Raw genomic sequence first — 17,475 nt, forward strand, 5'->3', positions numbered from 1 at the left:
CAGTTGCAGACTCCAAACAAGCTCCCTTTCATGTTCCTATAGCCCTGCTCAAACAGCTCTATGAAGGCCTCCTCGTTGCTGCCTCCGCGCCCTGCATGGCCCTGTGGTCCACTGTGCCCTGCCTGCTGATCACCTGCCCCTCTCTTTGCCCACCCCAGCCAACATTGACTCTCTTGGGTACTTTGCCTGGATCAGCCTTCTGGTTCTCCCTGTTAAGCCAGGAAACATTCCCCCCCCCCCAACCCCACCAGGGGTGACACATGTACACTTCAGTGAGGCCAATTTTGCAAATGCTGGGTAAACAGTCACAGAGTTAGATTTAAAAGGATGTGTGTAGTCACAATGTATCTCTTCCAACTTATGTATTAATTACAAAGGGAATAGTAACTTTACTGGGAGAAATCCCACAGACAACACCTGTATTAGTTTCCTAGGGCATCTGCAACAAAGTGCCACTAGCTGGGTGGCTTAGAACAACAAAATTATTTCTCACTGTTCTGGAGACCAGAAGCCTGAAATCAAGGTATTGGCAGGGCCATGCTCCCTCTGAAACCTGCAGGGGAATCCTTTCTTGCCTCTTCCTAGCTTCTGGTATTTGCTGTCAGTCCTTAGTGTGCTTTGGCTTATAGGTACATCACTCTAGTTGCCGCCTCCATCGTTACATTGCCTTCTCCTTTTATGTCTTTAAATTTCCCTTCTAGAAGGACACCAGTGATTGGATTTAGGACATACTCTAATCTAGTATGAAGTCATCCTAACTGATTATATCTGCAAAGTTCCTATTTCCAAATAAGGTCACCTTCACAGGTTTGGGGGTAGAACCTCCACATATTTTTTAGGGGTATACAGTTCAAGCCATGACACCACCTTAGCCAAATGGTCAAGGTTACCATCACCAGCAATAAGATATTACCCTGATATGATGTACCAAAAAGGACACATCACTTCTGATGTGTTCTTGCCAAAAATGAATAATCTTAATTTAATCGTGAGAAAACATCAGACAGATCTAAACTGAGAGATATTTAGCAAAATAATCGACCAGTACTCTTCAAAAGTGTCAATGTAATGAAAGACAGACCAAGGAAATGTCACAGATTAGAGGAAACTGTAGATATATGACAGTGAAGTATAAATGTGAGATTCTGGATTGGATCCTGAAACAGAAAAATGGCATTAGTGGGAAGGCTGATGAAATTCTAGTAAATCCTTTAATAGTTTAGTTAATATTATTGTAGCAGTGTTACTATCTTAGATTTGATATATGTGCCATGGTTATGTAAGATGTTAACTTCAGGTAAGGGGGTTACAGAGTACACGGAACATTCTGTACTATTCTTGCAACTCTTCTATAAATCTAAAATTATTTCAAGATCAGTTTCTTTAAAAAAGAGAATACATACACTGGGTGATTAGATAAATTCACCTGTTCTTAGTGGCAAGGGGGAAGGGGAGGAGAAATAATCTAGTAAAAACATACCAATTTGTGAGTTCGATTTTAGGCTGTGTTCATGGAAAGCTTGCTTTTCACAAGGCACTGTGCTTTGCACTCATTATCATTGTCTTTTGGAATAGTGTAGCTATTGGAATATTGTAGCTTTTTGGAATAGTGTAGCTGAGGTGTGTGGTCTGAGATAGGATCCACATCTTGCCTCTGCCACCTGAGATAGGTGATTTGTGTAAGTACTTATGCTCATGGAACCTCAGCTTACTCATCTATAAAATGAGAATAATGATATTAGTTCTCTCACTGGATGTTCTGAAGATGCCATGAGCAAATCCATGTAAACCTGACACAGATTATAAGCTCTTACAGAATTAAATGATAGCTCTTACCCACAATTCTCACTACTGCATTATAGGAGAATTCTTTCCTTATTCTTCAGTTGAAGAAACTGTGGGTAGGTAACTTGCTCAAGGTCATGCAGCTAGAATGTATGATAGCCAGACATAGATAGATGGATGGATGGATGGATAGATAGATAGATAGATAGATAGATAGATAGATAGATAGATTTTTTTAATGTGGTTCATTTTCAATCATTTAGTTAGAAAAACATTATCTAGGAGGAGAACCTGCAGGAATATCTTGTCTTTGAGGGACAAGGTACAACGCAGGCTGTCTGGTCCCCCAAAGGGGAGGAGTGGAGCCACCTGAAGGAAAGCTAGGACTTGGAGGGGGCACAGGCAAGAGTAAAAGAATTGGCCAGCAAGTCAGCGAGAAACCCTGAAAGGGTGGGGAGGCCTTGGCAATAGGAGGTGTCAAAATAAGTGAGAACACCATAATATTTGTGGTGGCTTAGAAGTTTTGAAGGGTGAGAATCTTGGGCATAAACCATAAGACAGCATGAGCCAGCCTTTGGTCCTAAGGATGGGGGTGGTAAAGTCAAGCAGTCAGGTAGTCATGAGTTTACATTTATTTGGCTGGAGAGAGGCAGAGTAGGAGGGAGGATCTAACAAGGATGGGAGGTCTTTGCCTTCTTAGTAGAAGATGGTGCTGTTGTAGAAATGGAGAGAAAAATATACATTGGGAGGCAGAATTGGGAAAAGGAAAGCATACTCACAGATTAAAATAAATCCAACGGAACAGAGGTCTCCTCTCCCTGGGCAGTCCAACCTTGAATGGCTCCTATTTTCTCTGTATGTTTCTACATCTGATTTGAACTCTACCAGACTGTTTTATGTCATGGAGTCTGGCGATTGGCAGCCTGTTGATAGCTTTCTTAATGAGAGCAAATAAAACACCAGTCAGTAGCATAAAGCAGACTTCAGGGAGTCTGGTGGCTGGGTCAGTGCCTCTCCATCAGTTTGCTCATCTTTAAGTTCGAATGTTTCAAGGTAGCTCTCTCAGCCTTTGATTTCCCAGCTACATGGACCCTTCCCTATTATGGCCTATGTTAGTTGAAAATTCCTGAAATTCAGTAGTGGGATTTTTTTTCTCATTTTACCAAGTTTCTTCTAATTATGTTCAATTTTAGATAATGTCTTAGCATCTGACTCTTTCAGTATCCTTTGTCACTAGGCCCTCACTAACGTCTGAAGTACAGATCTTTGATGGCTCTCTGTCTGCTCACTGATGGTATCTGTCTGCTCACTGATACATTTGCAAAATGGTTCTCTGTCCATTAAAATAAGCCATTGTATCATCTAGCATTTTTACTGCGTACCACAGGCAGGACTGCATACTGCATCCCCCGTGCCCAGCCCCCAGCTTTGACAATTACCAACCTGTGATCAGCTTTGTTTCCTACACATCCCCACTCTCTATCCCTGTGTTACTGTGAAGCAGATCCCAGGCATCCTATCATTTTATTTGTCCCTTATTTGTAACCATCAATGGTCAGGGAAAGTTTGTGTCATGTTTGGGCTGATTTATTTGGAAAGTTAAGACAATAAAATGTAGTGGAATAGGGTTTACTCACATAAAAGATAAGTCAGATATATCTCGTGCTTACCAGGGGAGGACCCTGCTTAGCTAGCTACAGAAAGAATAAGCAAATCAAGCCTGTGCCCTCTCCAGAGCTTGATGATTATCTAAGTGTGCCTTGGGAGGGTGCTGTACCTGGGAGTCCTTGGGCATGTTACAGTAGAAAAGCTGAGGCTAAGGACCACTGACCCAGGAGCCAGAAGTTGTGTTGAGCAGTGGTCTGCAAACTGTGGCCCACAAGCCAAATATAGCCTACTTCCTCTGGTCTTCCTTAGAAAAGAATGGCTTCTATTTTTAATGGTTGAAAAAAGCAAAAGAATAATATTTTGTGACATGTAAAAACTATATGGAATTCAAATTTTAATCTCTAAATAAAGGTTTAAAGGAACATAGTCACATTCATTTATTTACATACTGTTTAAGACTGATGGCAGAGATGAGTAATCATGACAGAGGCTAGATGCCCACAAAGCCTAAAATATTTACCATCTGGCCCCTTATACCAAGCTGTAAGGCATTGGCTCTGAAGCCAGCCTGCTAGGTTTAAATCCTGGCCACCTTTTTTCAGTGACTTTAAGCACATTGCTCATCTTTTGCCTCATAATAATAGCTACCTTTCAGGGCTATTAGGAGGAATAAACTAGTACATATCTATAAAGCATTAAGGGGAGTCCCTGCAATAAATATGAGACTGTTGTTGTTGTTGTTGTTGTTGTTGTTGTTGTTGTTGTTATTATTTCATAATGCTAGGACTTCTCAATCAGTCTGAAATTATAACTTCCTGTTTAACGTAAGGATGATGAAAGCCTCCTAGAGCGGTACTGGGTGGATTAAACATGACCCTTGGGTGTGCAGTTCCCAGCACACCTTCTGTCACACAGATGGAGCCCTGCCTAAGGCTTCCCTGGTATTTTCAAACATTTGAAAGACTTTTCTGAGTCCATTAACTTATGGGCGAAAGCATCTGCTAGCACAGTCGATTCTCATCAGGTGTAGAACAAGCAAGAGCAGTGTTGTCCTGCAGTAGAGTGGTCAGTCCTTTCTCACCCTCTTGGGCTGAGTTTGTGGTAGTGAAGGTAGTCTCAGGACAGCTACAAACATGATAAGGAAGACCCTTCTATTGCTCCCCAACCCTACCCTAGCTGCAAAAATGAAGTACAGGGAGAATGAGTGATGGTTTGCTATATGCCATGTCTATTAGAATGGAATAATTTTTGAAGGAATAAAAAGTTGTGCTGGATCATATTGATATGATAGGCACTTTCTTACATGCATATAATCTGCTTTGGTTTTTACCTATTGGGAGATAAGAATGAGGAGACTTCCCTGTCTTCCCTAGGGAAGGAATATGAAAATCTATTTAATAAAATCTCACATTAAAAATGAAATGTCATTGGGTGCTTTATTCCCTTTGTTCGTATTTCAAGCACAAGAGATGTTTTATTTTATTTTTTTTTCAATATATGAAGTTTATTGTCAAATTGGTTTTCATACAACACCCAGTGCTCATCCCAAAAGGTGCCCTCCTCAATACCCATCACCCACCCTCCCCTCCCTCCCACCCCCCATCAACCCTCAGTTTGTTCTCAGTTTTTAAGAGTCTCTGATGCTTTGGCTCCACAAGAGATGTTTTAAATTGCTGTGCTAATTCATTTACGAAAATATGTGATCTCCATGCTTCTTTCTGCATTGTCTCCTTCCCTTCCCACCACCTCTCCCTTCTTTTTTTCCCTTTCCTTGTCCTCTGGAAAGATAAAGAGAGAACATTTGATAAAGGTCAGTATTCATTCATTATGAAAATTCACAGCAAACTTAGCATAGAATGGAACTCTTTCTCCTTGATAAAGGGTATCTCTCTCATGCTGTCAGCAAACACAATTCATAATGATGAAATCTTCATAATAACCACATCAGAATCAAGAATTACCCTAGTGTACCCACTGCCTCAGCTTGTAATCAATAATATACAGGTGGTCCCAGCTGGTGCAATAAGACAAGAAAAACAAACAAACAAAAAAACCCTGTAAGACCTAGAAAAAATGAAGCAAACTTTTTTATTCAGAAAATACTGCCAACACACAATACTCAATGCCTTTTTCTGTTTTGTTTTTGTTTTTTTTAACCTTTTTAGTGAGATGCCCTCCTTCTCTGTCTTAAAACTGCATGGTGGGGGTACTGTCCACACTTGAAACAGGTATCTTGTTTCTGGGCTTAGCACTGACCTTGCCCAGCTTGGTCTGGCAGCTGAGTTGTCTCTGCAGGTTGTATTCTGTCATCTCTTTGTAAAGCCCGAAAGCATCCTTGGAATTGCATTTGCTGGTTTTCAGTAGAGCTATTTACCTAGAATCTGGAAACATTTTCCCTGAGGGCTCTTTTTAGATAGCAGTAAAATGCAGCTGGAGACATACTGAGTAAATGGAAAAGAAAAATCAAATTAGGCCAAGAATTTTTTTAATCTCCTATTCTCACTGAAGCCCTCAAGGAGAAACCATAATTCATACTTTGCTCATGTGGGTCAGGCATAAAGCCTCCTCAATAGATCCAATAACCTGCAAATGTTCTGGTTTTAAAATTGTACCTGCCTGCCTGCTTTGCTACATCAGAGCCCTAAATCAGGCAGCAACAGTTTCTGGTTCAATTGTTCGTTACTCGGGAATGTCAGATTGCCAGAGAGCAGCCTGATATTTACTTCCAAATGGCTAATGCCTTAGGAAAGGAGTTTTAATTACAATCTCATGTAGCAGCGCGGCATACAGCCTGCAGAGTGGCTGGCATTTGCAGTGTGCATGTATCTCCTAACTGCGTAGGAAACGCCCATCGACTGGGTCATATGAAATGGACAGCAAAGTCAGCAAAACCTTAGAAAAGATGATACAGCAAGGGGAACAGAACTGAACCTTCCCCCATCCCACCAAGCGTGCAATGCTCCCTGCCCCTTTTTAAAGCGGGAGAACCCAATTGGCGTTTGCCCTTCAGCTTTCCCATTCTGATACAGAATCTGTGATCCAGCACCTTTAGCCATTAAAAATCTGGCGATGAGTCTCCAGGCTCAGAGGTGCCTGCAGGATCATCTGAGACCAAGTCCTGCTGCCCTGTGAAATCCCTCACCTCCTCGTTTGCTGCAATGCAGTTTGTGCCACCAAAGGTGGTGATATCACAACTCTGGCATTTCCAGCCCGAAGCAGGAGTTTATATAGAGAAATTCAGGGGATGCTCAAGAGGGTGTGTGTGTGTGTGTGTGGATTTAGTTTGCTGATGATGCAGCTGTGACGTAAAAAATATTTTAAAAATCCTTCTCTGGGCACAGATGCTCAGAAGCCAGGCCCTGGACAGGAAGCATCCTGAAGGACACTGTCACCTGGAAGCAGAAGGGCTATTGGATCTTTTTCTTCAGCCCTTAAACAATAGTAAACGTGATTCCCTCATATTGAGAGATTCATCCTTTGCATTTTGGAACTGAGCCTTCCCAGTGTTCAGAGAGTTTCCTACTGTCTGTTCAGCTTAGCATGCCAGAAAGCTGGAGAGGTCCCCGGCAGCCCTGATTCATTCTCTGTCTTGGAAAAGTATTTCACTGCTTCGAGAAATAATGCAGTGAATCCTGGCAGCATCGTGGAATTATTTTGCACTTTTTTTTTCTTTGGTCTTTTAATTATTTTTCTACTTAAATGCCGAAAAGGTTGGGTCTATTTCCAAGGGGGCTTCTGATACCTGAGATCAGCAAAGGCACAAAATGACATGAGAGTTTCTCGGCAAAATTCCAAATTCAGGCAAGATTTTTCCAAGCACCTACTATGTTCAAAACACCCTGCAGGGATGCCCTGGAGAATCTGAAGTTCTGGTTTAACCCTCGAAACTTTGAAAGCAATGGTTGAAAAAGAAAGATGAGCATCTTGAGGCTCCCTCTGGAAATGGTTGAGGTTCGCTACAACAATTGGCAAGTTTGGCTTTTTCCATCAAAATTTGGTGTCTTCATGTGCTGTCCGGCATCTGCTGCAGGTCAGATGGAGCTTAGGAAGGCAAGGGTAACTGTTCTCTTTGTCTTTGTAAAATGTTTTGTCTGTCATGTCCTTCTTCCTCACAGCTTGTCATTTTTATGTAATTCTCATCTGCAAAGCCACTGAAATGGGTAGGCTCCCTCTCACCCATCTGCTTGGTTTGGGGTAACTTTGCAGATTTGCAAGTTTTATTTTGCATGTTTTATGTGGAGGTGATTTTCAAAACTTGTGACTATATGAATTATAAAAACCGATGCCCATGGTGCAGTTTTCTCTCTGTACATTTTCTTTTGCTGGTTGTTTTTATAAGTATTCATATGTGCATTTCAAATATACTGTAGGTACAAAGATGCTTTTTAAAAGGCCTAGTAATAGAAGAAATTCCTTAAAAAAATTTTTTTAATTTAGTGAACTAAAAAATCAAACATTCCTTGTGCTTTAGAAAAGCCATTGCATAAAAGAAATTTGGAGAGTGGCTTCAGGCAAGGTAGGAAAAACGTTTTTAAAAAGATGAAACCAGAAGCATCAAAATACAACTGCCTGACAAGGTCATTAGATGGGAAATTTGAGGCAGCTTTTCTCTACAGGAAGCATTGGGGGAAATGATTCTGAGTGGAAGCTTCTGAATTAAAAAGCTGTCAGATACTGGGTGTGAGGAGTAAGGGGCAGACCCTGTCCATTTGCTGTCTGCTCAGAGGCCGCTTTTGTTGATGTCCCCCTGCCATTTCCCCTTTCCTGGCTCCTGAGCCAGGTCACCTCCACACAGCTGGAGAGAGATGGGACACTGTTTACATTCCACAGACTGTGTGCAGCCAGAGTGGATTGGGACAGGAGTGTGTGGTGGAGTTATGTCGTCTGTAATTAACCTTGACATTTTCCTTTCTTTTTTTTTTTTTTTAACCCTGTAGGAGCCTAGTAATAAACGGGTCAAACCCCTTTCCAGAGTCACATCTCTAGCAAACCTCATCCCACCCGTGAAGGCCACACCGTTAAAACGCTTCAGCCAAACCCTGCAGGTAAGAAGGACACGGTGGGCTTGTGTTTGCAGAAAACCATTTGTGCAGGAGGGGACATTCCTGTCCTACCCAGAACCTCCCCTTAGATCTGAATCAGTGCTTATTTCAACAGAAGGGAGCAAGTAAGGGAACTTAAAAGGAAGAAAGATTTGTTTTCAAATTGTAAACTGGGGTCAGATGGAGTCCTTTGAGGGCTGACTGGAGGAGTCAGGTCTTTCCTCCGAGTCCTGTACCCCATCCATATGCACACTCACAGGTTTTGTCCTAAAATCTCTAAGAAAACTAGACCTGAGCTGGAGGGTAGGAGAGCCTAGTGCTTAGACTATAGCCTGGGGAGAAGAATTCAGCCCACTCCCTGTTTTCTTATGGTGCACAAGCTAAGTATAGTTTTTCCTTTTAAAATGACTGGAGCGAAAGTCAAAAGAGGAATAATATTACATGACACTAGAAAATCATATGAAATTCAAAATCAGTGTCCGTAAGTAGATTTATTGGAAAACAGACATGCCTAAATATTTATGTATTGTCTATAGTTGCTTTTGCATTGCAATGGCACAGTCGGGGAGTTGTGGCAGGGACCATATTGCACACAAGGCCCAAAATATTTACCATCTGGCCCCTGTGCAGAAAATGTTTGCTGATTCCATGCTTAGCACAAAGGCCCTGGAGGCTTAGCACAGTACCTCAGTTCTGACCGTGGCTCTGTCACTCAGAGACTTTGTTACCTTGGGCAGGTGACATAACATCTCTAGATCTTGCTTTTATTCCTAATGGGTAAATTGGAGATGATGCCACCAGCTTCTTTAGACTAGAATCATTGTAAATATTTATAAGATAGTACACTTAAAGTCCTTGATATTTAGGGACACCTAGGTGGCTCAGTTGGTTAAGCATACAACTTTGGCTCAGGTCATGGTCTCATGGTTTGTGAGTTCAAGCCCTGCGTTGGGTTCTGTGCTGACAGCTCACAGCCTGGAGCCTGCTTCCAATTCTGTTTCCCTCTCTCTCTCTGCCCCTCCCCTGCTCACACACACGCTCTTGCTCTCTCTCTCTCTCTCTCTCTCTCTCTCTCTCTCTCTCTCAAAAAGTAAAATAAAAAATAAACATTAAAAAAAATTAAAGTCCCTAGTATTTATAAGACAGTGCATTTAAAGGGCTATTTTGCTAACAAAACTATACTAAGCCCTTTGGTAGCAATCACTAATTTACTAATTACTTGGCTAAGTAGTAGACATTAGCTACTATAATGATTCTTTGGTAAACAAGTGGCTATAGTTGTTCTTAAACTCCCAATAAAGTTTATCTTTTAAGGTGAAAACGGAGATTTTCTAAGGCCTGGGACCAAATCTGATAATCATAAAAATCCTTTTGCAGACTGAAACCAACAAAAGTCATGCCATGAAAAGGCTTACCTTGCTTAGCTGAGTAGTCTTGAGTCTGCCATTTCTTACTTGTCCTGAATACTTTTGCTTAGCCATATTTTTATCTTGGCTTTCCAAGTTATTAAGAAAATTGTGGACCAGAACCCAAGGCATATCCTATGTTGTGAAAATCTACGATTCAAGAACTGTTTTAGGTCTCCCTCACCCCTTCCTGCCATTGCTTCTGCACCATTCAGCCAACATGTCATGATTCTGCATAGCCCAAGCTGTTCTTGCCATTTCCCTGTGGATGCTGTCCTTATTCAGTGCTTATTTCCTGCCCTGTCCATGCCCCTGTTAGCTCTCCTCAGTTTCTCCTGAATGAATGCCTTATCACCTAATTAGCTATAGGTTTGTCTCTGTTTCTCTCGGTGCTTGGGCCTCTGGGCCCTTGGTTATCCCCTGATCCCCTTTGTGGGAGAATAGAGAAGAAAAAAAAAAAATAAGGTCATCTAGGGGAGCCAGATGAAGGGCTTTGAAGCTAGTGAAGAAAAATGTGTTTACCTTCTCTCCCCCATGACCAGTCCCTGAGCCCTCTGGCCAAGTTCATCACAGGCTTCCCCTGGAAGATTCATCACCGCCCTAGTCCTGCACATCTGGTCTTTCGCTGAGTTCTGCTTTTTGAAAATTCTTTAGTCTGTCTACTACCATTTCACCCTTTCCTTTCCATCCAAGTGGCTGGGGCTCAAGTTTGCTCTCTAATTATTTCCTCCCTTGATTACGAGACCTCCATGTTGCCAGCCATCTCTTCCCATTGGCCCCCCTTGGACAGTCAGACCTCTTCCCTGGGAAGGTCCTCACTCACGCTGTAAGCATTGAGTGGGCCCTCATCAAGCACAAAGCTCTACATCCTGCCCTCATGTTGCTTACATCCTGGACAGAGTTCCTTCTAGTAGATTTATGGCCATATTTGTCCCTCAAGTTGTGTTTTGTTTGGCTGTGTAGTGTTTACAGCTAACTTATAAGAATCCAAACAATCCATATAAGAATTTGGAGTTCTGGCTTCTTTTAAAGAATTGAAAGGCTTGGCAGTGCTGGTCCTGTGTTGCCACGTGGCAATAATGAGCTAGACCTGGGTAGCTAGCCAACTGTCACCTACAGATGTCCCCACGTCTCCCAATTATCCTTCCAACACCAACCCCTTGATTCACTAGCATCACTTTGCCTGGCCTATAGACTCCATGTTTGTGCTCCTATCTAGAATATAGTTTGGTCTATGCCTCCCACCACAGCCCAGGCCTGACTGCATGTTGCTATAAGATCCTCTATTGTCATACCTTCAAAATCTTTCCTTTGGCTTCCCGGGCAACCTTTATTCCTCTTCTCCCACCTCTGTCCTACATGGATACTACACAGGGAACACTTCAGGAAATATCTGATCACCTTGAAAATTTGCATTGACCTAGAGAACTGGGACAGAAAGAAATCAAGCCATGTCTGAAATCCAACACACTGAGGCCAAACAAGGATGAGAAAGCCAGACCTGAGGGAGGAATCTGACATGTGGAAATTGGTTCCTAAAACCTCAAAGAATTTTTTTGGCAAAATAATTTTTTAATTTACTTTTTTCAAATATCATGATAAATAGCTAGCTCCAGGCTCCATTTATGGGACAGAAACAACCTGGCAGAAGCAGAACTGTTATTCACAGTGATTACGCACACGGACACAGAGAGAACTTGAGCATTGTCCTTCTGTTGTGAGTGTGTCCTTGGAGCGGGGAGGGGTCAGTGAATAGAAATATGCCCCTGAGTCTGTGAGCAGAGTTAGACAGCCATGTTTACAAGACGATCTGCAAAGCATAGAGAATGCTGTCTTGCCCCCCACATATCTCCCTGTTGGTCACCTTGGTGCATACAGTACATGTTTTGCAGAATTATTTCCAGTCCTTGCATCCCAGTAATTGCTTCGTGACTTTACTGCTTCCCTCTCCAGCTAAACTGGGATAGGGTGCTAATGTGGCCTGAAGAACAGGGAAGAGGAAGAGGCGGGGGGGGAGGAGGCCCCAAAGGAGTACTCAGTAGGCCAACTTCACATCCTCTTCCATTTTGTGTGCAGGCGTCTTGATGCACATTCTAAAAGGGGAGGAACAGAGAGCAAGGAGAGTGGCATAGGGGCTGCCCCAAACCTCCCAGCATTCTTTCCTTACTCACAGGCATGTATTAATGTATTCCTCTTCTCCTTCCAGAAACAACTTGAGACTGTAACTGAGCAGCTTGGTTCTCTGTCACAGTATCCCTTGTCCGTGGCACCTGGCCTCATAGAGACATATATATCCCTTTTAGTGTCCAGTTATGTCTGAGGTTGGGTTCCTTTTATTATAGGAGAAGAGATGACTTAGGGCCGAACACCCAAACACAATCCTTTCATCAATAATGGAACACTTGGCAGTCCTTCCTCTGGCTCCCCGGGAGACCACAGGTTAGCCCAGAGGATATCAGGACAGCCCGGGGCTGGCACCCTTTTCCAAAAAGGTTAAAACCCCGACCACAAATGTGAGTGGCTCTGGCAGCAACAGTTCGACAAGACACTGCAGGACTTGTTCTCTCTTGCCTCCCCTGTGCCCCAGATGGACGGGGGGCTCGGGCCTCAACACAAAGACAGCGTTTGTGGAGGTTGAAGAGGGACAGCCGTCTGCCTGGCCTTCCGTCTGTGTCTGACTGGGAAGTTACTGCTGCTGATAGACTAGAGCACAGATGTCTGCATCCCTCTTGGCCTAAAAATCTCCTTGCTGGTCTGCTGGGGAAGAACATGCCAGCCCAGCGCTAGAGGGGCCTGCGTGCGCCCCTCCTGCTTAGTGAGGACAGTGAGCGCTGCTCAGGCAGGCGGGGGCGGGTGGCTGAGCCGTGCCTGCCCCCGGCTCCACACAGCTGCTAGACGCATTTGAGCTGGGTCCAGTGCGTGTTGTGGAATGCTGTGTTCACAACGCTGTGGTTGAGACCTACGTTCTCTCTGAACATGAGCTTCATTTCTTTTCCATTATAAGAGTATATGCTCATTGTGGAAAAATACAAAAAAGGGGAAAGAGAAAAGATTCCACTCCAAACAGCCCCTGTTAATATTTTAATAATTTCCTTCCAGTGTTATTCTAGGTATATTCACATACCTTACATACCCTGAGCCTCATTTGGTGTTAGTCACAGTGTACCCAGCATTATCTTTGTGTGATCTGTTCACTCTTGGATTGAACTCTTCTGTGGGGAACTGTGCATGGTCGGTTTCTCTAGGGTTTCTATGGGTCTTGGCCTAACATAGTTCCAAGCCATACAGATAGGGGTAGAAATGTTTCCTCTTCATCATTGTTACAGCCTCTTGGGGGAATTATACCTTTCATTAAAGTTCAATAACTATCTTGATTTCTTCTAATACTTCTGGTCTTGAGTTATGTCTTTTTTTTTTCTTGTTTTGTTTTGTTTTGTTTTGTTTTGTTTTTGCATTTTGCCTGCAGAATCTCTTTCTTCCATCTCTTTTATTTGCATCCCCCTCTTTGTCATTTAGCTGGATCAGAATTTTGTTATGGCTTCAGGGAAGTAATATATCACAGTTATGCTTGGAAAATGTGATCTTAATGGTCCAAGTATATATTATTCCAGTGTCTTGATGCGTCTTGTTTTACATAGCCATTCTCCTATTAATGGATATTTAGGCTGTGAATATTTTTAAATTATCAAATAACCTGTAATGAATGTCTTTTGAGGGCTTTTGTCCTATTTCTTTTAAAGTACCTTCTAATTGTGCTTTCTTTTCTGATTATATAACATCTTTTTTAAATTGAAAAATACAGAGAAACACAGAAAAGGGAGTAAAGTTCACTTATAATCCCATCTCCCCATTAGTAAAAAAAACTTATATTAACATTTTGGCACACACTCAGACAGTCTTTTACTATATACCTGCACGTGTTTTTTTAAAAAAACAAAATAATAATCATACTGTATATACTATTTTCTAACATGTTTTCGTCTTAACAGTATAAAATAACCTTACAGTATGAAAATACATTTTCGTGTCATTAAATATTTTTCAGACTCAATTCTTAATGAATTCATACAGTATTTCATCAAAAAGATATACCAGGTGTTGATTCACTCTTCTGTTGAACATTTAAGTTGTTTCCATTTTTCTACCATCATAGATGGCACTGCTTTAAACATCCGGATCGCAAATCTTATATGTGTCTCTATTTCTTCCTTTCCTTACATAATATTCCCCAAAGTGGAATTCTGGTAAAAAAAAAAAAAAAAGTGAAGTCAGGGCATCTGATATCACTGGAGTCAGGCCTCTCTTCCTGAGGTATACCTGTCTTGGGTGGAATTACTCCTCTGTGCATCCTGGTTCTAGACTCATAGTCACATTTGTCCCTCTCTTTTGTCAGTTTTTCTATTTTTCTATGACATCTTCACAAGATGGCCCTTCCCAGGGGTCCCATGGCTTTCCATGCAGACCAAGTTTGTCTCTTACTTTCCTTTGTATGCCTAGCACTACACGTTACTTAGGGTATGCTCAGAAATTAGCAGTTACTATTATCACTGCATTTATTACTAGAATAGTTGGCCATTGCTTTTCCTTGGGGCTCTCCAGGAGGTGGCAGTGGGTGCTCATGTAGTAATGTTATATAATAACTGGGCTATTTCACAATAGAATATCAGCCCCTCTCCCACTTCTATCCCCTCAGGGAGGATTGTTGTGGCTTAGGAAGGGTTTTTGGTAACCACATTTCCCGGCCCTTAGATCTGAAAAGTATTTTATTTCACCCAGATGCAGCAGAAAATGGGATATATTAGTGTTCTCCATCATTCATTATCTCTACTGTGTTGTTTATTATGCTCTAGACTTGTTGGGGGAGGTCATCAGTATGCAAAAGGAGACAGGGCTCTTGAGAAGGATAAAATCTACTGGTTACAGTTGCCTAAGATATATCAGCAAGTTATAAAAAAGGAAATTCCAAACCATTGTATCCCAACTAATAATACACACCCACAATAATGTATCGTCAGAAAAAAGCTAGGAACATCATCAAATTCTTATAGTGGTTATCTCTCGGGAACGCAAGTATAAGAGATGTTGACATTTCCTTTGTTTTCTGTCTTATGTTCTCCTTTTTCTCCTATTACATAAGAATTAGAAATCAGTAGAGAATGAATAAGCAGTCTGGGTCTATTGAGTTTTATTTGTTACGTTATATATCTCTATCATGCATGAATTCTTTAAATAATTGTATATTATCTTTGCAACCAGATAAAAATGGGTAAGATTTTAAAACCTTGTGTGATAAAATATACTAGAGAGAGAACTAGTAATGGACAGGTTGGGAAGAGAGGGGGGCAGGTAAAGGAAGTCTGCCTGGAAAGGGTGCAAGGATTTGTGTTGGGCCTGGAATGACTCAGAGCTGAGAGGGAGAAAGGAAGGAGGGCATTTCAGGTTTGAGGAAGGAGTGAGAGAAGAGTGGTGCCATCTAACTATGAGAAAGAAGTAGAGTACCCCAATACATGTGCTTAATTCCATGTATTCAAAACCATGATTTTCCTCTCCAAAGACCTCAAACTTAGTCTCTTGGTCCAAGGTCATACACTTTCTTTAATTGACAAAAAGTCTTTCGTCCTAAGTTATTTAGCAGATATGGAAACAAGCTTGTGGTGTGTGTGTGTGTGTGTGTGTGTGTGTGTGTGTGTGTGTGTGTGAGGAAACAACCAGAAATCACACTGCCTTGCAGTCTGGATGCTAAGAAATGACCGTATTCCACATCAACAGGAGCTCCTTACTTCCTGTTGGTCTTTACTATTCCTGGAGTGATAGTTAGACCACTATCCTAGTTGACTATTGTAATCTAAAGCTTGTCATTTGTTATTTAGCAATAACAACTTCCAGTAGTTGAGTATTTACAATGAGACAGGTTCTGTGCAAAGTACTTTACATTCGTGGCTTCATTTCACCTTTTCCATAATGATGCAAGGTGGGATTTACCACCACTCATAGGGGAGGAACCTGAAGGTTGAGAAATGTGTTCTTAGTAACACGGCGTGTGAGTGCTGTCTCCGGGATCCTGTACGGTTTTCCCAGTGGCTCTCATGTAGTCAGCTTCGGTAAAAAGTCAGCTTGGTCATAATAAAGCCTGTAGTTTGCCAGGATCTAAAAATAATGGCCAGACTTTTGGTCTGGGGCATCACACCTCAGTGTTGCTACTTACTGTTTGTTTGTCTATGTGGCAGGGAGAGTCATCATTTCCATTTCAGCTTGTGGAATATTGTATCATTAACATTATTGTGCAAAAGCTGTTTTATGGTGTCTAATGAAGAGGTTGAGCTGCTGCCCCAAGTCTCTGGAAGGCTTCCTAATTTTTAGTTTGCACTGTGAAAATTGTACAATATTTTTGCCACACCTGAACCGAATATTTTCTCCAGCTTTTCATTAATTCTACTTAGAATCTCTCTCAGCTACAGAGTGACTTCTTGCACTGAGTCTATGGGGTTCAATATATTTTTTTTTATTGTGAGTTGATTGGGTGCCTTCTCATCATGTTTTCAACGTGCATTAATCTGAACCAAATCCAAATATGATTTTATGTTTATAGCACCACTTCGAACTCCGTGTTCATGGTCTTGCACATTTGTTTACTGATTTTGTTTTTTCTTAGTTCATATCTCTTATTGAAAACCTCAAAAATAAATGTAGAGAAGTATGGAGATGAAAATTTAAACAATCCATAGCCCACCATTTAGGGGCAACATCTATTAACATGTTGTTTTTTTAAATAGAGATCTTCCTTTTCTTACTTAACTCTACATGTGAGACTTTCCCATTATCACTAAGCTTTTCTTAAAAGAATGTTTTTAACAAATATATAATATTCCATTTTAAGGTTGCATTGTAATTTATTTAATTATTCCCCATTGATCACTTTAGGCTGATTCCATATCTTTTGCTTTTATAGGCAACACTGTGCTGCTTTTCTCCTCCTATCAGCCATCCTAATGGAGGTCCCCCAAGGAGCCATTTGGTCCAAGTAATTCAAAGATGTGTCTGATGTTTGCTAATGAGTGAAAACACATAAACCAGTACTAATGGTGGCAGTGCAGCCAATGGTATAATAACAGTGATAGATAACATCCATTGCCTACTGCTCACCTACCAGGTGCTTGGCTAAGCCCTTGACGTATTTCATCTTACCTAATCCTCACTGCAACCTTGTGAGGTACTCATTACTATGCCCTTTTACAGATAAGGAAACTGTGATCCAGAGAGATTAACTTTCTCAAGGTCCCTCAGCTCTTAAGTTGACTTGAAGCCATGTCTATTTTACTCCAAAGCCTGTGTTCTTAACATAAAGCCATGTTTTATAGTCAAAAGACTAGACTCTGTTCCTATTCCAACACTTACCTTGGGCCCAGTCACTAAATTCCCTGGTACTCAGATTTCTCATCTATTAAAAAAGGCAAGGGGCGCCTGGGTAGCTTGGTCGGTTAAGCGTCGGACTTCGGCTCAAGTCATGATCTCACGGTTCGTGAGTTCAAGCCCCACGTCGGGCTCTGTGCTGACAGCTCAGAGCCTGGAGCCTGTTTCAGATTCTGTGTCTCCCTCTCTCTCTGCCCCTCCCCTGTTCATGCTCTGTCTCTCTC

At 41.8% G+C, this 17,475-nt stretch overlaps 1 protein-coding gene across 7 annotated transcripts in view; it reads left to right on the forward strand.

Annotated features, from left to right (window-relative positions):
- The window catches only part of ARHGEF3 (Rho guanine nucleotide exchange factor 3), a 306,144-nt gene that overhangs the window by 254,200 nt on the left and 34,469 nt on the right, over positions 1 to 17,475 (forward strand). For 6 of the 7 annotated variants that reach the window (XM_086697858.1, XM_086697859.1, XM_086697861.1 and 3 more), the window contains one exon: positions 8,331 to 8,438. In XM_086697858.1, the coding sequence (XP_086553984.1) occupies positions 8,331 to 8,438 (108 nt within the window). Of the gene's footprint in view, positions 1 to 6,737; positions 7,450 to 8,330; positions 8,439 to 17,475 lie in introns of those variants that run through there. The other variant, XM_025916206.2, reaches the window with a different exon arrangement.

The sequence above is a fragment of the Puma concolor genome, chromosome A2 (assembly GCF_028749965.1).
Source record: "Puma concolor isolate L17-30 chromosome A2, mPumCon1.1.hap2, whole genome shotgun sequence".
Lineage (NCBI taxonomy): Eukaryota > Metazoa > Chordata > Mammalia > Carnivora > Felidae > Puma > Puma concolor.